The sequence below is a fragment of the Diplotaxodon limnothrissa genome, linkage group LG5 (genome assembly GCF_057381915.1).
Source record: "Diplotaxodon limnothrissa isolate DT_005_m linkage group LG5, D_limnothrissa_male_GT1.1, whole genome shotgun sequence".
Taxonomy (NCBI): Eukaryota; Metazoa; Chordata; class Actinopteri; order Cichliformes; family Cichlidae; genus Diplotaxodon; species Diplotaxodon limnothrissa.
In genome coordinates this window covers 35,387,821-35,413,433 of record NC_140600.1, presented here as the reverse complement: position 1 = coordinate 35,413,433, position 25,613 = coordinate 35,387,821, and the positions used below count along the sequence as shown (strand labels likewise).

At 40.0% G+C, this 25,613-nt stretch overlaps 2 protein-coding genes across 2 annotated transcripts in view; one reads left to right on the top strand and one right to left on the bottom strand.

Annotated features, from left to right (window-relative positions):
• The window catches only part of asic1b (acid-sensing (proton-gated) ion channel 1b), a 203,334-nt gene that overhangs the window by 73,153 nt on the left and 104,568 nt on the right, over window positions 1-25,613 (top strand). The gene's annotated exons all lie outside the window — the stretch shown is intronic.
• Window positions 20,010-20,782, bottom strand: LOC146632747 (histone H1-like). Its single transcript, XM_085354642.1, has 2 exons — window positions 20,345-20,782; window positions 20,010-20,139 (listed from the first exon to the last, which is right to left on the bottom strand). Exons 1-2 carry the CDS (start codon window positions 20,769-20,771, stop codon window positions 20,096-20,098), a joined length of 471 nt encoding a protein of 156 aa, XP_085210768.1. The 5' UTR covers window positions 20,772-20,782; the 3' UTR covers window positions 20,010-20,095.

Below are 25,613 nucleotides of genomic sequence, written 5' to 3'. Positions count from 1 at the left end.
GAAATTATTTGAAACAGCTGAGGCAGAAAGGAAAGGGAAGATAATCAATAAGCTTTTATTGAGGCGACATATGTGAACTATACTCACAGAAACCACTGAGAGTGGGCATTTGTGCAAAAGAACAAAGCACTAACAGCACTGAAAGTAGAACATCTTTATAAATGGGGGTTGGAGGACAATGTTTGGCATGAATGTGTTAAAACTGTTAAATGTCTGCAATATTTAATGTTATAGTGGAAGGGCTAGAGCAGCAGAAGACCATAACAGATTTAGGCTGCTGGTATTTTAGTGATGGGACACACATTATGTGGCACATGTTAGATGATGCCAGCCAGCAGGATGTTTGACTTTTAGATGTTGACTATATAATCATGGAAATTTAAATTGTTATCCATGAAAAGTCATGGATAGAGGTGAACAGGCTACTGCATAAATCTTCAGAAAGTGACAGGACTAAGACATAGATGTAGATTTGAGGCTGATCTCTCACTTTCTTGAATGTGTTGTTGGAGAAGCAATATTACAGGTGTTCTGTGGTGAATTCTCTTTCTAAAGCTGCAGTCAGCCGATAAGATTTCACTGACACCAGCATCAACAGGCTGACCCCCATCTCTCATTCACTGTCCTGGAATAACTGACTTGAAAGACAGCAGAGAGGGAGAGAGAGAGAGAATGCAAGATGGGAGCTAGTGAGGAGATGAGATTAGGTGGACAGGGGAGGAGATTGTGATGGAATGAAATGACAAAGGGAAGATGGAATAAAAGACATACGGATAAGAGAGAAAAGACAATGAGACAGCACAGAGAAGAAAGTGACACTTGACAAATACGGGAAAAGCAACATTAAGCAAAAGAAGAGAGAGCCAGAAGCTTTGGAAGAAGGTCAACATACCTCCCATCTTTTTGAATGTTTGCTATTTCATGCTGAACGCCAGACCTGCATTTAATATTGAGTAATATGAACTGAATTTGCTGTAAAAATCAATACTCAGTATGGCCCACTACACCACGTATTTCTGTGTAAATTAGCTCTTAAGTGTAGTGTTTAACAGATTGAAACCAGAATGAACTCTGAAGATTTTGCTTTAAAACGATTTTTATTCTTGATTTGTTCTTCTTTACTCCTGCAATTAGAGTTAGTGAAGGTATTAATACAAAAAATACTAGATTATGTAATGAGTAAAAAAACATGTAAACTAAATAATTGTAAAATCGTACGTGCTTCACATTTTTTTGGAAGAAAAATAAAGATACTTCAATTTTCTGGGAAGACGAAAAGCATCGCTATGATGGGGTTTTGGCAGCAGTTTGGGGTTTCTTTTTTTGTTGTTACTTTTTGTTTGATTTTGTTGTGTTTAATTCAAGTTTACACAGAACATAAACATAAATCCTTTTTAGAGCATTTTTTTAAATCCGTCTGCCGCACATTAAATTCCTCACACTAAACCTTCCTTGCTGTCCAAATATAGTTCAGACTATTATTTGTATTTTTCCTTACTTTTCATCTTCAGATTATACTGTGGCTTAATTAATCAATTACTTAAGCAAGTTGCAGGCAAGGTCGACATAAAAGTGACTTTAGGGTTGCTACATTTGTATTGCTGTGAGCCAACTGTGACGTCACCACCCGATTATCAGGGGTAGACCAGACGTGCTGCAGAATTCTTCTGAGAAATAGCTTCTATCAGATGTTTCCACTCAGAGAAAACCTTCACATAACAGCTGGCATAGATGTAGAAGAAGTCAGAACTGGAATCATTTCTGTCCAGAATGTCTCATCTTTTCAAGCTGTTGCAACATCTCCAGTACAGTCTTTGAATCTTTGAGAATCTTTGCACAGACATTGAAATGCCAGGAAAAAACTGACACGACTGCAAACTTGTCTTTAACTCAGCTGCGTCATGCGCACCAACTGCACCACACATGCAGGTTGCAAAAACTGTGAAGTTCACGAACAGATGAACACACACCAAGGAGCAGCTCATGCCAGCAACTGTGACGTCATTTTGTACTCCCCATTCATGAGATAATAGGCCCTTAAGCAGTTTATGTTATTCTAACTTCAGCAAACATCTTTTAACAAACTTAGTAGCACGACTGAGTTCTAAGTTACAACAACTAATGCTGAAATTGGTATAACATGTCAGTTGCTCAAGGAAATAGCTTAGCTATTATATTAATCACTAGATGATTTTGTAAGGAGTCATAAGAAAGACTATAATTATATAATATAAGAATATAATCAATAAATAATGTTCCTGTATATATAGACACCACCTAAGCTAGAAAACTGGTGTATCAGTATTTTTAGCAAATTATATGTGACTGTATTTGTGTTAGTGTATAAAGGACATGGATATCACCTCACTTTGTGTCTCCTGCTACATGAGCTGTCGAGTCGGATGATGAGACAGCCAACATGTTGGACAACTAATGGCCTTATTAACAGATAGGGACAGTGTGTGAGAAAGACAGATATGGCAGAAGGAAATGACAGTCATCTAGCCAGGGAGACGGGAACATAGACTGTCTGATCAGAAAGTCAGGAAGTGTAAAGTAAGGTGTGCTGGGAAAGAAATGACAATGATGAGAAAAGATGTACAGAAGGAGCAGGACTGAAGCAGACAGATGGACAGCAAGGGTGACACACAAACACAATCTGTTGTCCTATGGAATCTTTAGCCATGCATGACAATGAGGGCCACGCTAGTTAATCTTTCCAATTATGTCTATCTATACCATACCATGCAATTTAAATTTATCAGCTTAATCCCAAGCGGGAGTGGATCGTACCAGTTGTTGCATATAGCTAAACAGTGGGATCTTTTGTAAGAAGCGTTGACTGTGCACAGAGGACTTGGAGGGAAGCAAGCAGACAGGTGCAAAGACAGATTTAGCTACAGGCTGAGAAAGCGGACAGGGGGAGAAAGAGAAGGAAAGATACAGAGGGGTTGAAAGAAATCAGCCAAGAACATAGGGATGGACATGGGGGCAGACAGAGGTAATCAGATGTGCTGGGACCAGACAGGATACTGCAGAGGGAATGGCTGGCAGACATCAGGGGGCGTTCCACCTGCTGAGGTCCTACGTGAAGGACATCTTCTCTCTGTGTGTGCGGGGGGGGGGGGGGTTAAGTATCGATGCAGTGTATCTCATTTGTCCTCTGTCATGTTTGTGTTCTGACGTTTGTTTATCTGAGCTTGTTGGTGTCTTTCACTGTCTCTCCAAGTAGCTTGCCTGTGTGTGTTTGTGTGTCTGTTCAGTGGGTACTTGATATATGAACACCAGATGCTGGACACACTGATCATGTTCAGCTACAAGAGCTATAAGAAACCAAAGGTGTTTATAGTTACATCTGTTGCAATAATCCACTGTAGCTAAAACTGCATAACACTTACTAGCTAGATGTGGGTCTAAAAACTAAATCAATCCAAGTTATTTGTTGTGCTTTCAATAGCTGACCAATCAGAAAGATAACGCCACTGACTTCCGTACTCACTCTACTGGGGAAAAAGTCCAGTTGTGTCCCAAACAGCCAAAGATCTGTTTTCATAGCCTACTCAACAGCTACCTGCCATTAACCTCCTAAGCAGACAACGGTCAGCTTTCAACAGATTCAGAAGTGGTCCTGAATCCTGACCCCTGTTTTTCACCGTTCATAGATGGACCAGCAGCATAGGCCCCTTGTGGGCTTGTGAAGAGAAGGAAATTGCAAAACCCATCATTAAAGCTTTGCCCTCTCCAAAGGCTAAAAGAGGATTAGTCACCCTTCATACAGCAGACAAATACATAAATGCTTGGCTTGAGGACTTTACATTTACTAAATAAATGTATTTCCTTTTAAAGCTTCACACATAAAAGGTTTGCTCACACAGGATTTGGATTGATTTGGATTGACGTGATGTGAAGTGACATGACTGGATTCTCCTTCTCTTTATTTTTCTTAAGTAACAGCAAAATACAAGCACATAATAGTAACCAGTACTGAGTAGCTACATTTTTCTCACCACACTTCAACCTTCCTACAATGTGTGTTCTTTAAAAAGTATTAAAATAAAGATTTACTAATGTGGGACCTTTAAAAAGCATTAAATCTTCTATTAGATAGGTATAGATGTTTAGAAGTCAGATCAGTGACAGTTTTCAACACAATGTAGCTATTTTTACTCCCTCTTCACAATGTGAAAGGATCATTAAGGCTGTGCTATACAGTTATACTAACCATTTAAGGCAGTTTTTATATACATAAACATGGTTAATGATAACAGGTGTCCTGAAATGCTTATGAAGGCAAATGTCCTGTCTGTCAAATGTGCGCAAACGTGGGACAGTGAATATTGTTTAAACAGTAACAATAACATTTGTTACTGTACTGTTAAACTAGTTTTTACTCTTAATGTGTATTGCTTTTAAAAGTTTGGTCTTCAGTTAAGTAGTTATTGATCTAATAATAATAGTTAGGACAGTTAAAATGGTCCCAAAAGTCTTAAATTTTATTTACTTACGCCCTGAGGAATATGCTTAGATATTTTCTATGAGATGGAAAGGTGGTAAGAGCCTACAAGAAATTGCACTTTTGCAATATAAAACCAGTTCCCTGTTACCTTGTAGTAAGTCTGTCAACAGTCCAGTACTGGGTTATTGTGAAACACCAATCTTTTCCCGAGACTCTGTTAGTGGTGGAGTAATATGTCAGGATGCCAGTGGCTCTGCCTGAGCAAACCTCCAAGGAGGGTCTTTATTGACTCACTAAGAAGGCTGGCAAATTTGGACATTAAAGGCCCCGCACGCCTGTTAGTTATTCTGGCTGATAAGACCACAGATTGAAGTTGGATGGATGTATACTGGTTATTACCTCGGCACAAAATCCATACAATAAAAAGATAAAGGTGTGAGTTTTTATACCTTGACAGCTGCAAAATTACTAACAAGAGAATTTGGAGATCATCATTTGATTCAGTCTTTTCTTCTAAATATGTCAGTCCTGTGGAAATATATGGGAGTGACCGCAGTGTTAGTAGTTAATGGTTAAAAATCTTAGTGGTGTGATTATCACAATATATGTTCCATCTTCTTATACCCCAGATTGTTAGTCTAATCTAAATTGACCACAGGTTTACTGCCAAGTTGTTTCCATTTCATGTTAATGGCTCTCATTTCATGTCCTAGTTACCAAATCGAGGTATTTCCTGAAACGACTTTTTGTGGCAAACAATTACAAGTTGTACTATTGTGTGAAAAAAAAAATCTTAAAATGAGCATAAAGGGAGTAACACTGTCAGGTCATTTCAAATGCATCATTTCTATCAGTTGCATTGTGTGCAGCTTGTTACACAGTGTGTCTGCTGTAGTTCCCAGGGACAGAAAGAATAATAAGAATAATAAAAAAGATAATTTCACTCAGAGATGCAGAGAGATGTAAGAAAGATAAGACAGGAGAGGAGGAGGAGAGGTTATAATTTAAAGGTAAGGATTGCTCAGTGACATTTAATAAACTGGAAATGTAAAGTTTACATATAATGTCATTCTTTTTTTAGTTAGAAGTTAGTTTTTTTCTTCGTATTGTCAAACACGATGCAAAATATACAGAAATATATTAACTTTGTGTCAAATAAAATGCAGTTTAGTGCAGAATGAACAGGTTAATATACCATAGTTTGGTGAATTGACAGTATTGTCTGTCAAAGAGCTACTTTTTTATTTCATACTTTGAATTTCAGATCCTGTACTTTTTAAAAAAACAAAAAACTTTTAATTAAAGAAGAATTTATACTTCAGAATTTATCTGAGTGATTTTAACACAAGTATATGTAATTCTACTTGTATCAAGTAGTAAAAAAGCACTTTTGTTTACTTTTGACACCTCTTCTTTTTGTGTAAGAATGCAAGGCTTCCTGCCTTCAGCCAGAGGAGAACTTTTTGCTACAATGATGGGTGATTATGTAGATTGTGTAATACACTACTTTTAGAATACAGTTAAAAGGCTATGATGTCTCAGTTTATCAGTCTAAGCTGTATTTTAAATGACAAACAACTGGGCTGGCACATATTTTGTTATATTACTTATCTTATAATTTTAAACTTGCGGTGCACAGTATTTGTGCATAGCAGAGTTGGCAAAAGTAGAAATTCTGTACTTAAGTAGAAATACATTTACTACTGTTGAAAATAAAGTAATGATTCAAATTCTTTACTCAAGTAAAAGTGAAAAAGTTACAGCCTTGAAATGTATAAAAAGTAAAAAGTAGCTCTTTGGAGCTATTTTTGTGCAATGCTAACTGAACCTTATGGTGTATTTGTCAGGGCTCTGTGTGCGGGCAGGTGGAGATGTGGACCCAAGTGCAGGACTCAGAGATGGAAATGTAACTGAAAACCTCAGCTTTATTGCTAGCACCAAACAAAACAGAAACCAAACATGAAAACACTAACTGGAACACACAGGCAGGATCTGAGGGTACGACACGACACTGAGCAAGGGCAAACACAGGGCTAATATACACAGGGAGGTAATCAGGGAATGGAGGACAGGAGGGAGACACAGCTGGGAGAGATCAGGGTTAACGAGACAGGGAGAGCGAAGCTGGACACACTAACATAAGACACAGACCTTCACAATAAAACAGGAAACCACACTTTACCAAGACAGGGGCTAGACAGAGAGGCGGACTTGACACTGAACAAAACCTACTAATACAATAATAAACCCAGTATCACAAAGTAAACAGCATATAACTCATAATCCCGAGAAATACCATGAACATAAGAACTAATCCCTCATCAAGAATAAGACATATTTATAATCATAATCAAAGTACCAGAGAATAAGAAATAATCCATAATGCAAAAATAAACCAAAACATAAGAAACTCAAAATGCTGGGTCGAACCGACCCAGGACCATGACAGTATTAATGGAATAATAAAATAATATAAGGGTTAATTCGCAGCAGATGCAAATAAAAATTTTATTTCATTCTAAAATGTAATTTTAATAAATGTATTGAGCTTGAATCAGTTATGTAGAACATGAAAAGAAATGTATACAATGTTGCCTACATTCTATAGGGCGACTTTGCCTCTAGATCCTCCATTTGTGCTATAATTAGTACAAAAGATGTTAAAGCGGCTTACAGCATGTGAGGGAAGAAGCACAACTCACAATAATTTCTATTGAGAGCTCCAGTAGATTTTCTGAATGTACAGGCTGTGATGAGCTGACGTGCTGCTCTTTGTGGATTTATACACCTGACTTCAACCAGATGTGAGCAGATGTTTCATGAGATGTCCTGGCTAATTTCCATTCTCTAACTTGACAACATTCTGTATTTACTAACTTTATACCAAACTTCCAGTGTTCACCACTCACACAGTCCTTTACTTTAAGCCATCACAGTACAGCAAACAAACTGCAGAGTATTTCTCATGCAAATAACACTGTCTACCTCAGTTTGTTTTACAGCATGTTTCACAATATGAAAAAACATGTCACATGTACAGACCCTGTATCTTATTTTGAATAGCCTTTTACTGTCATTGAGCATGTACAACAAAATTTTGTAAGTTATTGTTTAAAAACATGAGGACTTGCGCGTTTGTTGCTGATGTCTGTTGAGCTGATAGAAACATTGCATTTGGAATTACCTACCACTTAACAAAAGTCCCTCCCTTCATGTTCGCTCCTCATTTGTGCTGAAGTACTGTGACCACAACTTACGGACACCTCCAGTCGTTCTGGTGTTGTGCCAGAAGAAAAAAGAAAACAAAACCCACTATAACCTCTGACTATGGCACACCACTGAGCCTCTTTGATCTCTTTTTATTCGACATCCCCTGGTGATTAATAAACGAATAAGATTGCCTTTCATGTGCTACTGTTAAGGCTTAAATCGGTTTGATAAAATGTAAGGAGTAGAAAGTACAGATATTAGTTTAAATATTTAGGGAGTAAAAGTAAAAAGTTGTCAGAAAAAAAAACAACTATTCCAGTAAGGTACAGATGCCTGAAGATTGTACTTTAATACAGTAACAAAGTATTTGTACTTCATTACTTCCCGCCTCTGGTGCATAGCAACAGCTTTTCATTTTCTTATCTGTCAGGTCTATGTACAGTGCCTAATGCTAACAGAAAGCCCAGTGCTTCAACTTAACACAGCTGTGTTCTGACAGCCCTGCACACACACAAACACTACAGAAATTTCAAAGAAGACAGCTTAGCAGTGGTGGATCTAGAAAATTTTACATGGGTGGCACATACCTCTTCTGTGAAGTATGTGAAAACTCCCTATATGTAAATCCAACAAAATGTCCACAAAAACACTTTAAATTTATTTATTGTATCATTATCTCTTCTAAGAAAACAAACGCTATGTGCTCATTTTGGACAAACAAACAATTCGTTTTTACAAGTATTTTAAGGACATTAAAGTTACGGGGACAGCTGGGGGGCCGAGGCTCCACAGTAGGGGGAAGTGCAAGATGAACATAAGAAAGAAAGAAAACTTGTAGTTCAAGTTCAAAGACCACAGAAAAACAGATATTCTATATTATTTTAAGCACAGTAAGCATATACACGATCTTGGTGTTGTACAGTGTAAGCAATCAATAGTAGTGTGACCCCTGAAATGAAAGAAACTACAAAGAGCCTATCTGGTGCTTTGCTCAGATATTCACGTGTTAAAATGTGCTCTATACACAGCTGGAAAACACTTTCCATGTCAAATTGCTATACATGACCCTCACGTGTGTATTGCGCTGCAAAAATAGTTCCTGGAAAAGAACATGCGAGCCTCTGAACTCATCGTCTTTGTGATATTACTGTGAGCTAAAGCACAACCTATTATCATCCGACTATATAAAAAAATCAGCCACTTACTTACTGAGCTCTGATTAGGACACAGGGAGCTAGCTTGTTACTTCGTATGTCGTGTATATATTTTACAACAAAAGACATGAACTAAACATGACAGGACATTCATGTACTTAGATACTATGGATATTTTTAGGGTGATATTTTATAAATACATTGTGTCTGCTTTGTAAGTAGCATGAAAGGAGGACATCTGCAATTTTGTTTTTTTGTTTTGAAATATTTATCAGATCCGCCAGGCCAGTAAAGCACAATGAACTGAACTAACTGCATATATCTGTATTCACCCAAGCTTAACGTTGTAAATTAACAAGGTCACTGGAAATCTTTAGTTTTGTTTTTTGTTTTTGTTTTTTCAAACCATTTACAGAGAGCAAGACTTGGAGCTTGTATTTTTCACTATGCAGTGTAAGTCCTGAAACACTGATGTGTACTACAGATGATGGGTGGACAGGCAGGCACTCATGCCTGGGCTGCTTGGTCTGTTCTTAGAAACCTACTGGGAAGTACTGCCCAGTGTGTGTGTGTGTGTGTGTGTGTGTGTGTGTGTGTGTGTGTGTGTGTGTGTGTGTGTGTGTGTGTGTGTGTGTGCTGCATTTTATGGCCATGTCACAGACAGCAGTGATTGATGTGCTTCCTGGCTCGTCTGATTAATTACACTCCAGGTCCATGTCACAAGGTATACTTCAGGAGAATACATAAATGCTCACATCAAGACACATAACAGCTCACCTGCAGGCCCACACACATATTGTACATACAAACAGTCACGTAACCAGCAACATGTTCCCTCTCTTTAATGTAACTTGTTCCCTCGTACATGTCAGTCATATCTTTCAGTACACCTGCAATCGTTTGTCAAAACCGTAACATTCGAGGTGTCTAACTTTAAAAAGAAATAACAGAAAATGAACTAATTGTGAATGAATGTGTAATTTATACTACAATTTATTCTCATTAAAGAAAAAAAATTATGGTTATTAAACCTCGCGCTTGTAATCGGAGCAGTGAAAGCTGTTATTATAACAACCACTCATGTTTCATTCAGTTCTGCTTTTGCTTCAATTTCGTGGCTTCCTACTCTTCTTCGAATCCTCCACAACGTAGCTATCCTAAGTGATAAATAGGTTTCAATTAAGGGCCTGTTTTGTAGACTGCAATGTGTCATCGCTGCCTAGGTCGACTTAACATTTATTCAATAAGGAATCAGCAGTGAGCAAGAGAGCGGCAGGAAAGACAAATGAATCTCAAAGATTCCAGGTCATGTTCATCTGCTGTCTGGGTAAGAGCTTCTCCATGATTATTGCACTGGCGTCACTGCAGCAGTTTAGCCCTGGTGTTGTATTTATCAAAACGGGCTTGAATGCAGCTCAGTGTGATTAGGTTATTTCTTTGTTAACTAATGACTATTATTCTTTATGACAGGGAATTCACTCTGTCTGTGTTTACTCAGTAAACAACCTCAGGCTCATTTCAGAATGAGAGTGGTGGCGTCTTTCCTGTCAACTGCAAATAAATGAAAAAACAGAAAATTGCAGAATGTGAAATGAGTTTTTATGTTTGCGTTTTCGTATGCTATAATTAGGTATTTGTGGATATTATTTACCATGCTCTGTTTCTTTTTCACTTTTGTGAGTTCTTTCTTCTTCCCTTTGTCATTTCTTCTCTTCAATATGCTGACTGTCTGACTATGGCAAATGCAGTGTTGATGATGGATATAGAGACGAACGATTGTTACCTGTCTCTGCTATGGCTTCAAAATGCTCATTACTGTGACTTGGTGCAAAGCAAACCAGGTCACCTTGGAGAGAATTGCTTTTCTGTAACATTTGATTAAGGGCCTACTATGTCTTGTGTCATTTTGAATACTATGAAACTCTGTATCAACCAAGCACAAACTGACATTTCAGGAGAAAAAGTGCTGTCATACATTAATGGTGTTGTAAATATTGAGCAAGAGGGAAAGGGTGGAAGAATTACTTTTCCCCAAGTTTTATGAGAGACTATATGAGGCCCGTTATCAGCCTGTGTTCACAGTCTGCCTTTGTAACAGTGAAATGGTCTGATGTTTTAATTGGAAGACACATGGTGTACAAACTGAACTGGGGTTGTTTCAGTCAAGAGAAGTGTGATTCTGATGAGCTGATTCCAGCTGATTTTCTGGCATTCATGTGTGTTTGCACGTTGTGCGTGTGTGTGTGTAAGTAACCCTCTGATAGATTCATTATATGAGACCTTCGGTAGATTGTTTCCTGCCAAAGTAATGAATGATCTGCCCTCTGTGGAGAACTTAAGAAGAGAGATGGGAGGGGAATAGCACAAGAGGCTGAAGAGGATCAGGTAGTGCAGAGGAAAGTTGCGAAACAGATGAGCAGTGAAGCAAAGTGTGGAATTAAAAGAAAGTGGATTCTTAGGAGGGCTGGAAGAACCATTAGGGAGTCATAAAGTTGGCAAACTAACTGAGAATCATGGCTTTAAAGGAAGCTTTGATAAACTAATTTTGCTGGATTTCTGCTTGCTGATAATCTCTACTGCTGGTTCTTAAAAGTTAAAAGAGATGCGCTTTAAGGTTTGCACCATTTGAATGGGTGGCTAGGAATCGTATTGTGAGCTCTGTGGTTTTGTATGCGTGTCTTAGTGTGTGTGTGTGTGTGTGTGTACTGATACACACTTGAAGTATTATGCAGCTTAAGTTCCCCCTGCCCATCTGTTCTCCACGTGTTTCACTTGTATCTCAGCTTGGCTTGTTTTTGGTCCCACATCCCCTGCAGGCAGTCATTTAAAGACATGCATCCATGTCTCCCTCTCACCTCTGCTGGATCCGCTCAGGGTGGTTCAGCTCTGTAAGTGAATTGACCTATGAGCCCCTTTCGCGTAGGCGTATTTCCCAGAATGCTATGTTTGGAGGCAGTCTTTGCTAGACGCCTCATTATCTCGGAGGAGGGGACTCAAGGGAGGAAGAGTTTTTTAGGAGCAACATCCCTTCTGGCAGTGCTTCATAGATTTTTCTTGGCAGATAAATTTGTGTATATCCATAGTGTTTGTCTTTCACTTCTCTCACTCCAGATTACATTGTTCCATTACAATGAATGAAACCATTGTGCTGAATACAGATGTAGCATTTTAATCGAGGCTTGTGCCTCTGAGGTACGTTTCAGCTGATTTTAACTGGCTTGTTAGGTAACCCTGAAGTCTGTGCTCAATGTTAATTATCAGGAGTTTCACAAACAATTAAATGCATGACTAGTGTTTCGTGTGTTGAAGAAAAGTGAGAAAAAAAAACCCTTGAAAAAAGCACAAGCAGTCACAGGACACCGCTGTAAGAAACCCTCTTCCTGAAAGGATTCTCTTTTTGAGAAAAGGAGTTTAATGTTTTAGGAGCTGCAATAGATAACTCCTAATTTCAAGTGCTTTTTAGACATTTGCTGTCTCCTGATACTCTTAGAGTTATGCAGTCTTGCAAAATAAATAAATAAATGAATAGAGGTTGTTTATGGTTTTCTTACTTGTGAAAACAGTATAAAGCTATATGACATGTTTTATATACCAACCTGCCTTCAGGTAACCTTGAATTGAAGATGTGATAAAATGTTTTGAATTATGCAGAGATGATGTGGAAGCAGTAAACAATACTAATACATTTTTTGGCTGCAGAAGAAATTTCACCTCATAGACACTGAAGTTTACTGTTTACTATTTTAACCAATCAGCTCTTCTCCGAACAATGCTGGCCCTGCACTGTTTATGACTCCTACAAAAGCTAAGAGTTGGAACCCTCTTAACTCAAATTCGATATACATCTTGTACTGTTTCAAGGCTATGATAAGCTTTAAGTTGTAAGTTACTGTGAAAGACGTTTACCTGTTGCCAGTGTTTTCTTATTTACCACTATGTGGTTCTTTTCTTGAGGCAAATAACTGACAAAATACCAGCAGTCTGTTACCAGAGCATGTTATTTTCTCCAAACTTTTAGGCAGGCATGTGGAATTTTAATGTAGAAAGAGATAAAGTTACAGTTTATATTATTTAAAATTTTGACAACGCAGGAAGATTAGAAGATTTGAAGACAAATGTTTGCTCGTAGAAGTAGTAACCAAGAAATAGATAAGAGATACCTTGCTTATACTGTTGCATGGTTCAGTTTCTTCATACATTGCTATTGGCCATTGCAATGAACAGGTGCAGATCTATCCTGCTGAGACCATTTATCAGGTCACTTACTTAGCTTCTAGTAAATGTCTGGGCATCACTGAACCAAAAATAATACATCCAAAATTCTACATAAGCCGAGAGATATGAGCTATACACCACAGCCTCAGGTAGGCTGTGATGGTTAAATGATGATCTTGGTTTTGAGGTGCTTAAAGTGGGCCAAGATACTCTCCCCCATACCAGCAGGCTAAACCACTGATACAAAACAGATGCTTTTCATGTTGTGTATGCATTCTGGCCCTACCATCCAAATATTGCAACAGAAATCAAGTTTCATCACACCAGGGAACATTTTTTAATTCTTATGTTGTCTAGATTTGGCGAGACCATTCAAACCATACCCTAGGTTTCCTGCTTTTAGCTGACAGGAATAGCTTTCTACTGGTGTAGCCCATCTGCTTCAAGGTTCAACATGTTGTGCATTCAGAAATGTTATTCTGCATTTGGTGATAAGAAGTGTTTATTTGAATTATTCTTGCCTTCCTGTCAGCTCGAACCAGTCTAGCCATCCTCCTCTAACCTCTGACATCAACAAGGCATTTTCACCCAGAATACTGGCGCTTACTCAATATTTTCTCTTTTTGGAATCATTCCCTGTAAACTTTAGAGATGGTTGTGCAGGGAAATTATTCAGCAGTTTCTGCAAAACGCAGATCAGCCTGTCTGGCAACAACGACCATGACAGTTTCAGACAGTTTTCAGTGGCCAGTGATTGTTTATATAAATACAGTTTTTTTTTCCTTCTAACAGGATTTTGGTTTATCCACTCCAGATATTGTAGCTATGCGTAAACATCTATTTTGTATAAAAGAACAGAGAGCTGTGTGATAATAATTATTTGCCATTAGCACATTATGTAGATTTTGCTTCAGTAGAGCACGAGTTGAATTTTATCTTAGTATAAAAATTTGTGTGTGCGTGTGTGTGTACCTGTTTTCACACTCTGTTGAGAGTGACATTGTCTGCTGTTACAGGCATATTGAATTTATTTTTCCTGTCTGTGTTTGTGACCTTTTTAAACTTACAAACATCCCCTTAAACTGTGTGCCACAACCTCAGGAACATCAACAACCTATCAGCACACCTTGTGCGGCTAAGAGCTTTTAAGTAAACAAGGCCGATACTGCTTACTTAAATGTCTACAAGAACGATGTCAGCGATTACTCGTGTGCTTTGACAACAAGGTTGTTTCAGGCCACTGACTGCATATATTACTGAAGTGGAAAAGGTGGCGACAAATGTTTTGTTGTATCTCTTAAACTCTGACCTCACTGAAAGGTAATACTTTGATAAGACTACAACCTTGGCACAGCAAAGCTGTAGCCTTGAGGAAACCCAAGGGTTTCCCATCACTTGGTACAATTTGCAGTCAACATGGAAGTCAAATAGTTAGTGTTAAAAAATAATACATCAAATTGTTCTATTTGAACTATACATCTCCATCTGTATGCATACACACAGTTAGTGAGGACAGTACCAAGTCTTTTGAAGCACTTTTCAAAGAAGACTCAGATTGTGACCGTCGTTCTGTAACCTGTGAGTGAAAGTTTTCAAAGCTGCACGAGAAAACCGGGAAAGCTGTAACTCAAATTTGAGCAACAATACCTGTAAGTGTCACAGAAATGGCTTATGTATAAAGAAGTTTAATAGATGGTTCCAGCAGTTAAAATGTTCTTGCTTGTACATTTCTGTGGTCAATATTGTAAGTGATAGGTTTGTAGCTTGAACCCATCCGCTGGAACGTTGGAGACAATATAATTACACTGCAAAGCAAGACACGAAGTAGGCAAACTTCTTCATGTTTCTCGTGCACGGGAGAGAACCGGACAGGCACCGTTCCTTCGCTTGACCCCAGTTGCTCTCGTCCGTTCTCCCGTACCACTGTTCTTTTATTGAGGTTACATGAATATGCATAAGTTCATTAACATATGACGTCTACATACACACAAAGAGTACCTTGCCTGTGTGTGTGTGTGTGTGTGTGTGTGTGTGTGTGTGTGTGTGTGTGTGTGTGTGTGTGTGTGTGTGTGTGTGTGTGGACTGCTGATCAAAGGGTCAAACATCCTTGGTCAGGAAGAGGGTAGCCTCCCCCTCACCCTAGATGGTTCATCCTAGATAACACGGTGAGGAAGTCCTGCAGTTCATCTAAACAAAGAGCACTCAGACTAGAACAGACGCAACTACGTTAATCCTACCATAAAACAATAAGACACGGTATGACCTCTCATGCTCCCAAAGTGCTGTCTAATACACACAAAGTTTGCAGACTATCAAGGATCAAAACCTCTACCAATCTACAACTAATTACAAAACTCTAAGCATATATAAGTAAATATTTCTAAGCATAAATGACAATCAACAATACAAATCTAACATTTCCCCCCTTTTTGACCTTTATGCCTGAAAAGTTCCCAGGTATGATCACCTCATGTCTGACAGTTTCAATGCAAACATTTTTATACTCAGCATATGTCAAATCACCCTAAATTACTGAAAAGGTACACAGTTCAACAAATGTATTAGCAGTTATCCCATTCCTCATTGAGCTCATCTCATGGCAAACTGCATCCTATGAGCAAACAAAGAAATTGTTAATTTAATAGTGAAAATAAGAAGATAACATTTTCAAAAACATCTCAGCTTGGTGGTGCTTCCTCCGGGTGTTCACATCACATGTCTCTCTGCAGAGTGGTTTAAGCTCTGCAGGGCGTCATGAATGTCTCTTCCAGTTGTTTCCATCACTGTCCATAGGACCAGAGTCCAAATGTATGTAGAATAAACATTCAAACATACCAGTTAGTTTTGTTGTTCGTCAACATGGGTCTCAGCTATTTCCAAGCTGCAGACCTCTCAGCACTCTAGTTTTATGGCCTCCACCAACCCCCATCACCTCATTCAAGCCTTCGTCCTGTGAGGGGGATATTTATGACTCTGCCATTGTCCACGCTCTGCAGAAAAAGCTCTCTGTGGAAAGGGTGCAGGGTTCAGTTGTCTTACTGCTGTTATGATCCCAGCAGCCTTCAGAGTGTCATCGTATGCACAGTACAGTGGCACAGCGTTAGGTGATGTTCATAGGAAACTGCTGTTATCACCACCATAGCTTCTGGTTCCTGTGCTTTTCACAGAATCATGATGTCATCCTCGAACTCCTTCTACGCTGTCGATGGAGCTTGGTATGCTCCTCATCCCTCGAGTTTTCATGTTCCAACGCTGCTGAAGGTTTAAGGCAGAGCACGTCGTACACCTTAATTGTCTTTCTCAGCGTCAATATTGAATCTTTCATTTTATTTAAAATCTTGCTGTGGGAAGTCTCCTCTTGATCTCCTGGAAGCTTAGTAGCACAGCTCTCTGTGTCCTGTCTGCTGTGCTGAAGATGATCTCTGATCCTCCTGAAGCCTCTCCTGGCCTCAGCTCCCATCTTGTGGACGATCCTCTCAGGCACTCCTTCTCGTCATGCATAGTCCTGATTTTGGGCCTGCTGGATCTGTCTCTCTTAGGTGAGAGTTGTCATGTGTCCATCTCCTCTGCCTTCCTCCTGGTTCAGCTGTTTCCGGCACCAGCTGGGGTCCTATAAGGATGAGCGTCGTAGTCAAGGTAACCAAGAGGGTCCTGGTCGCACACAGGTCCGTCACGCCTCGCACTTGGTTGCCCTAGAGTTGATCAGAGGCTGGAGGTTGAAGTGCGAGCTTACCCTACGGGGGCTCAATCAGCACTCCCCCCTCACCACTGAAACAACCAAGTGTGAGATTTCTCTATTGTGCTGTATTGAGGGTGCCGGGGTTTCCTGGGACCTCGACCTCTTGCAGTGGCTCTGATAAATCCAGGAGGGTCTCTCGCTATTTTGCAGGCAGTTAAAATGGTCCTTGCTGTGGCTCCAAGGTCTGATCTCATGATGGGCCCCAACCAGCTTGACCTTTGACCTCAACCACTGCCTGGTCCTGTCAGCTATGCGCTTCTCACTGGGCCTCTGAAGATTTCTCAGCAGATTACTGTTGCACCTATATTTCCTTGCTAGGAAGACAAACTATTTGGAGAGCATGTCAACAATCATCAAACCACATTCTTTAGTTCAGTGAACTTCACTTATAGGCCATCAAAGCCTCATCTGAACATGGGTGCACCACTTGCATAGGTTTAATATTTGTAAATAAAACGGCTAATCACACAAATCACTGCAACAATAATAAAAAACATTGTTTCATGTTAATCCTGGACCCCTCCTCTTGACGCATGGACACACCCATGCGTCAACTCACCAAACCTGGATTCCTGTCTTAAAGAAAAAGATTAGCTAGATCATATCCCAGGCAACATCAGGGCATCTCCTCCCCTGGAGCAGCACCACCCTGGACCTATAATCCTGCAATGAAAATGTTAGCGTGTTTTGCATATTAAGTTTGCTTAACACCTGGCTCTCCCAGGAGCCTGCATACACACCATCATGGCCTGGAAAACAAAATCTGGAAGTAAAATCAAACTCCATACCTGTAAACAATTGTATCATAAGGACAAGAAGCATTCAACATCAGCAAGACAAGTGTCATGTGCAGGTTTTCTCAAATCAGTAAACTACAATCATTTTCATAAGTCGCCTCAGACATGGATCATCCCATGTACTCAGGCAACATCAATGTAATCGGTGACTGCTCTTAAGCAAAGTCACTCCACTCATATATTATTTATGGGCTCAAGAGTGGCCAGCAAATGAGCCCATATTAACTATTCCATAACACCGCATCTCTTATTTGTTTGTCTCATGTCACTTGTCCGCTTCTGCTGAATCTTGTACATGCAGTCTCAAAAAACAAACATTTAGCAACACACATTGATTATCCTGGTGGGCAGGCGTCGGCCATCCACATTCCAGAGGTGCCATAAAAACACCATAAAGTTAGCCATCCCTAGCTGTGGAAAGAAGTAACACCAGTTCTCAACACAGGAAATTTCACACATGTTATTCACATTATCAAAGTAACCTTCACATTTTCCCATCAACACAATGCAACAGCATCACCACTCATAACCTGTAAACACAGTTTTCCTCACACATAAACCCAGAAATCCTGTAGTAGGAAAAAACATCAACCAGTTGTCCTGGTATAAATCGCATCATCAATTCACACGAAGAACTGGCATGCTGTAAGAAAAGAAAATGCAAATATTAGCGCTTGCGCAGGCGTATGCATACTTTGTCACAGTTATCTCTGTGAGCAACTCAAGCCTATGAATAACACACCTGATAAATGCACAGACACAGAAAATGGCATTTAAAAGGTTAAATCATCATGCAACCTCGAGTGTTGCTGTCATCTTTCTGCTCCTGTAAAAGGAAACACATGGGTTCATCTGCACCTTTGTCAGGTGGGGGTTAACTTCACACAATCATGTTCAGTCAGTCAGTCAGTTATTTTAAAATTCTTACTCATTCACTCAGTGGTTCCTTCTTTTGCTAATTGTGGAAATTATCATCGCATTCGTTTCCACGCTCAGCAAAACGACGTTATTTCAAAAAGAAAAATAATTTAGACTGGATTTCCTCGTTGAATCCTTTGTGGGGGGGACTCTCATTTCCTAATTGTCCCAAATAAGTGGCTTTCACCTGAACCCATTTTAAATGTGGAGAAACTCACTTGCAACAATTTTCTTGACGACGTGTAACGCTTTTAATTCCCGACTTGCAGATCTGCTCAAAGAAAAGAAATTCACAAGCAAAAATCAGTGCTTGTTCAAAAATGAAAAATAAAAAAAAATAACAGAGATTATCAAACCAAACTCTCAGTGCACTGTGAAAGTATCAAAATAAAAAGGCCTTGTTAAGTCATGACACAAACTCCTCATCAACTTCACAACAGGAGAAGAATCATCAGCTAGATTCACTCCAAACCAACCATCAACTGCACAACACACAACATAAACCCTAATGTCATATTAGCTATGAGTTTAATCACCAGGTCTGTGCTCTTCACTCATTTAGGCCACAGATCTATTTTATTAAATTTTTCCTTTTTCCCTTCATCATAAAACATGTGACATGTTGTCATGCACTTCACAAAAGAAGTTTGTTCTGACGTATTCAGAGTTGTGTATCTAAATACAGGATTCACTCGCACATCAAAACAGGAAACTCAGTGTTTTAGAGTCTCCACTCAACACACAACAACTCCAACACATCTCATTCACTCGTGCTAGAATTCAGTCACCTTTCATTAATCTAAAACTGATCAACTAATTTGAATCAGCTATTAACCCACTAGGATGACAGGACGACAGAAATGCATGTTCAAAATGTTATCACTAAAAGAGAATTTCCCTCATACAGTAAATTTAGTAGTAAACTTGTGCTGCATCAATCAAGCAGGAAGCTTCTCCCAATTTACTATATTAACAACTAAATTTATTGTCTGATCACTGGTTGGTCAAACCAGGATCTTTTTTCCCCACAAAAGTTAAACTGCTGTCCTGCAACCTAGAGAGTCAATTTTTTTTATTGGATAAATTCAGTATTTGATAACAAGTGTCTGCTAAATTGACACTATTTTAACACTGATGAAAGATAACAAGCTAATTTTCATTGCATGTGTGTTTGTGTTATTAGGCAGGTTTAATGCATGTCTGTGGAGCTGCATATCCAACAGAGCATGTTCTCTGCCTTTCCTACACATTTCTCTGCTATTATTTGATCACTTCTTAACTAATGTGCTATGAGTCCACTGGTTTTTGCATCACACGAGGTGACTTGGACAAGATGATAAACAGACTCACACGCTTAAGATGTTGTCTAATCTTCATAAGCTCTCTTGTGTTTGGAAGTGTTAGTAGGGTTAATGCATGTTGTGCTTGTGTGTGTGATTTTGTATATGTTTCTATTTTTGCAGTGTTTCAGACTCCTTCACAATTTTCCAACTTAAGCAGTCAGTTTTGTTTTTCCCAGGTTTGCTAACCCAAATTTTGATTTCCCACATTAAATAATTCCTATGTGTTCTCACCTAGTCTTCTCACTCTGTTGTCCTCTCCCACTTCAACAGTCCAACAGCCGGCAGTTCTCCTTCAGCTTTGTCCTGTGTCCCACTGTCTCTTCTTGCCATTTTACTCCACAGGTGGCAAATGTCAAACTCCAACTGTTCAGTTCTCCTCAAACGTTTTCTTCACATGCACAGTGAGGTCACAGCCACTCTCACTATTGTCCTCTGCCACTTCAATAGTCCAATAGCAGGCAGTTTCTCCTTCAGCTTTGTCCTGTCCCTCCTCTGATGCGGTTGACTTTGTGCTAGTGTCTGAAGTGCTGCCGCTGCCTTCTTGGGCGACTTCTTAGCAGCTGCTGCCGGTTTCTTGGCTTTGGCCGCGGCGGGCTTCTTGGCTTTGCTCTCAGTAGCCTTGTTCATCTTGAAGGATCTGGAGGCCCCGGTGCCCTTGGTCTGCACCAGAGTGCCCTTCGCCACCAGGCTCTTGATGGAGGCCTTGTTCTTGTCCACATCGTAGCCTCCGGCAGCCAGAGCCTTCTTGAGAGCGGCCACAGACAGGCCGTTGCGCTCCTTGGAAGCGGCCACGGCTTTCACAATCAGCTCGCCCACGCTGAGGCCGACCTTCTTGGGCTTGGAAGTCATCGTCTTCTTCTTCTTGGCCTGAACCTCGGCGCAGGGCGTGTTTATGATGGAGCCTTTCCCACCACAGCGCTGGCACGTTGAACGCATCATGAAGGGTCCATTTCTTTCATGTCGCTAGCCAGCATGCTAGCCGCATGTGGCTTGCCCGAGTCACTCAGTCCTTTTTGAGCATTTCAACATGCTGCCGCCGCAGACCCTGGCCTCAGATCCAGCAAGTTTAGCGCGCTGATCTCCAAAAAAGTCCCGAAGGCCAGAAAGACGTCAAATAAGTGTCTCGTGCTGAGAACTCAAACAAAAACTCCTCTTCACGCTGCCATCTTGCTCGCCCCTCCGTGAAATTCAACCAATCAGACAGGAAGATGGGTTTGCTTTCTTCTTCTGCTGCTGTTTATCCACATTGCTGCTGCTTGTTGGGACTCTTTGCTCAGGACTTGCTGATGTCTCTTTATCATGTTATTGCTTTGGAGCTGCATTCCTTATCTTCAGGGAGGAGTGAGCTCGCTTGTGAGGTTGAGAAACACATGGCACTGTAAATAACTCAGCCAGAAACTTGGCCTGCATGTTTCCAATGATGTTAAACTATAACTTTCTTCCGACCGCTGCATGTGGAAAATTGATTCAGGTCTGCTTTTCACCTGAAAGTGACAAACTAAGACATTTCATTATTATCATCACTGCTTAATCAACACACATCTCTCTCTCTCTCTGTGTTTTTGTGAACAGTCTTTTCTTAAAAGCAGAAAATGAAATTGTAGTTGTTTTTGGCTGATCAACACAAAACCTTTTTCCTATGATTTTTCTTTTTCATCTACAATATAAGTTCATTCTCTTTTTCACCCTTTTTTTTTCTTCTTCTTTACAATAGCTGGTGATCTGCAGAATCACCGCTCTCACTCACAATCAAAGGCAATTACTTTTACACAGCGCACAAAAACACTGTGATGTCAGACACATTCACACTCACTTTGTCATCTGCATAAATAAATCACATGACTGATGATATGTGCCATGGTGATCCATATGTACGATCACAAGTTTATTTAATTATTTTCAACCCAACAAACAAATAAACAAAAACATGATGCTGATGTTATGAACACTCTACACACAAGTCAAGATGCAGGAAAACTGCTCACAGGAACGCTGCACACTCTCTGTTTCCCCCTCTTTGAGTAGTTCCCAGACAGCTCTTGATCTGATAATGTGTAGCTTGCTCATCAGCTCAGAAAAAAACTGCAACGCAACATCACACAGTAGTTGCATGCTCTGCCCACAGCGGCAAAGTCTTACACTTTCATATTCAACACAGCTCCTCCATCATGTACTTTTAGATGTTTCATACAGGGTTCAGCATATTAGTTGTTTTCACAGATGTGCTCTATATCTCAACAATGGCTCATAACAAGACGACTGTCTTTCACACAGGTCAAGTGCCTCTATGCACTTCATTAGTTTAAATATTTACCTATATCACTTCACCTCACATGTCATTGTACTGAATTTAAGCAACCACAAGCTTAATGTAGATTACTCTTAACAACTATCCACCTCAATTAAATCTATGGTCTGGCACACAGGCTGTTGTCGATCAGGGCAAGCTAAAGAGTTAACATTTTGTGTCAGCTGCCAGGAGCAAAGTCCAGCACAAACGTCTGTCTCCCTCCAACTCACTCTTGGTTGCTTAGAAACCCATGATAACAACAACAGTCGGTGTCACAGACCACGTGTTCTGCTCCGCACACAAACACACTCAAACACAACAACAACAACACAGAATAGGCCTACTCTGGACTCACACCGGACCACTCGGGACACCGACCCAATCTTTCGGGACCCTCACCCAATTCTGGGACCCTCACCCAGTCGCGCGACAAAACCCAATGAAGGGACGCTCGGGACCCAAACCCAGGGCGATTTCAAAACCGGACACTCACCGGACGCTTAGGCCTTTGGGCGATTTAACCAAAACCTCTTTTTCGGGACACTAACCCAGTTCTGCGGTTATAGAGTCGCTCTCTCAACTTACTCGGCGTTGCTTAGTGTGTAATATCAGCCTCGAATCCCGCCGATCGTCATTCATCAAGGAGAGAAAACAGACAGCTAATCCACAGGCCCGATGACAAATTCTCACGTCTCGGGACTTTACTACAGGAACTTCCTGGCTGACGTCAGTCTTTCAGCGTGTCTCTTCTCCCCCTGGTGAATGTCGACTCCAGGGCTCCGGCTCTCGAAGGACCAATTAATGATAGGTTTGTAGCTTGAACCCATCCGCTGGAACGTTGGAGACAATATAATTACACTGCAAAGCAAGACACGAAGTAGGCAAACTTCTTCATGTTTCTCGTGCACGGGAGAGAACCGGACAGGCACCGTTCCTTCGCTTGACCCCAGTTGCTCTCGTCCGTTCTCCCGTACCACTGTTCTTTTATTGAGGTTACATGAATATGCATAAGTTCATTAACATATGACGTCTACATACACACAAAGAGTACCTTGCCTGTGTGTGTGTGTGTGTGTGTGTGTGTGTGTGTGTGTGTGTGTGTGTGGACTGCTGATCAAAGGGTCAAACATCCTTGGTCAGGAAGAGGGTAGCCTCCCCCTCACCCTAGATGGTTCATCCTAGATAACACGGTGAGGAAGTCCTGCAGTTCATCTAAACAAAGAGCACTTAGACTAGAACAGACGCAACTACGTTAATCCTACCATAAAACAATAAGACACGGTATGACCTCTCATGCTCCCAAAGTGCTGTCTAATACACACAAAGTTTGCAGACTATCAAGGATCAAAACCTCTACCAATCTACAACTAATTACAAAACTCTAAGCATATATAAGTAAATATTTCTAAGCATAAATGACAATCAACAATACAAATCTAACAGTAAGGGTGTGTTTATCTTGTCACAAAGAACAAGTTTTGTTACACCGCTATTATCGCGAGGTTTGGGCGTGATAGTATAGGCTGTGAGCTCACGTTTAATAATCATGCTAAGGAGTCCAGCGAGCTATCTGCAAAGGCCTGGTTAGTCTACCAGCGGTACAAGGTATTTGTCATTTGCCATAACTGTATTGTAATATTGTGAAAATTTGTAATGTATGGTGTTCTTATTATTTTATGTTTTAATTTAGAATGCACAAGACTGTAAAGCTATTCTTCTAGGACCTCCGAAGTGGCAGGCAGCCACGAGGTAATTTTTGTTGTTAAAGCACAAGTGTTACTTTTGATAGACTGAAGCGCTTAAAACCTTTGTGTTTTATGTTTGTAGTTTTCACAGCGTTCAATAAATGCAGCGAAGCGCCCGTCTTGAAGAAGCCGTGCCTGTGTTGTCATTTCAGAGTTACAATACCATCTCCTCAGGCTTTTGTCATCTTATGGCATTGATGTGATAGATATTATGAGACTGATGTTAAATAAACAGAAAAGAGAGAAGTCAGAAGCTAAATATTGATGTAATTTCATCTTTGATTTAGCATTTGATTTCCTTTGTGTATAGTGACCATGGTAAAACTATACCTGCCAATCACATTACAATGACTTTTTGCACAAAGCACCTCATATTGCAAAAGTACAAAATAACTAAGCTAGATTCAGTGGAAGAATAAATGTGGCATAGGGCAAAATGTTCTTGGCAAATACAGGTTGCATTTTCTGAATGCAAAGAAAATGTCTGGAAAACAAAACCCTTCTACGCTGAAATAAATGCTTTGTATCCCGGTGCCTTTATTTTCTGGATGAAATTCAGTCTATGAATAATTTCATCCAAATGTTACTCCTTTTTGTAGTGGAAAGTTACTGATCACTAACAGAAATAATTATTTATCCACATTCAATCTAATTCCCCTACATCTCATCACTCTATTGATGTAGGAAACTTTCATCCGTGAAGAAAAAAAAACATTTAAAGATACTTTGCAGTCCTAGAACAATCCAAGCTGTCCTATTGCCTTTGTGTTTATGCCCCTGTTATGCCTACAGTGATATGTCTATTTGTATTATTTTGTTTTTTGCTTTCAGTGATGGATGTGGTTAAAAATTCATGTCACATCTAAAGCAAACATGCAGTTTCACAAAACAAATCTTCCTATCAAGTAGAAGAAACCACTTCACAAAGTGTAAGAAGCTCTTTGTAAGCTCATGTTGGAGAAAGTCCAGACTCAGCAAAGCTGTCAGCTGCTTTCATGTGAGCTGATTGGCCTACTTGTTTCTGAAGACTCTGTAGAATGAAAAACAGCCCTAGAAGAGAAGGGATCATATCTTTAGACACATGGTTGTTCTTGTGTGCATGTCAGTCAATACATTACAGAAGTGCTGCTCAGTTTTGTTTTGTGTGGTTCACCTGAAAACGCTCCAAAATCTTTGAAGCCCCCCTCTGTGTAAGCCTCACTATCACTTAATGCCATCGAGTGGGATTTATGACTGCATTTATTAGTCTCTCCATTCATGTTATACCACTCATTCCCTCATCCACCGTCACTCATTGCTCTTATTTTAATTGAAATGCCATCATGAATAATGCCAAATAGCTGTGGCAGAGAGGCATTTGGCTCCCCTCACATACGAATGTCCTTGAATGAATGAGTGGCAGCTGTGTTGATCAGGTGGTTATTTATAGAAGATGCTGGCAAGGGTCTTCAAAATGACATTTACCGTGAAAAAGCCAATGCAGGCAACGGTTTTGGAGGAGGGGGCTGAGACATGTTTGGAGTAGCAATGACTACCTGAGTGATCAGGGAGGAGAGCAGAGCATAGTGCTGTTGGATAGCTCCCACTTCATACCACATTGTCGACACAGTTTATTTCTAAATCTTATTCAGTCTAGTAAGAGCCGCGAACCCCATTTAGCTGGAACAGGATACACATTTCCTTATTCTTCAGTCTATCCATTAATCTAGATTGCACCAGAATTTAGCTTTTTTCCCCCAGTGTTTA

What these genes read in the sequence shown, in the direction of transcription:
- LOC146632747 (XM_085354642.1), bottom strand. Translation starts at nt 20,771, where the DNA reads ATGATGCGTTCAACGTGCCAGCGCTGTGGTGGGAAAGGCTCCATCATA. An exon ending in GGCAGCACTTCAGACACTAG is followed by an intron (nt 20,140 to 20,344) that starts CACAAAGTCAAC and finishes AGACAGTGGGAC; the next exon opens with ACAGGACAAAGCTGAAGGAG.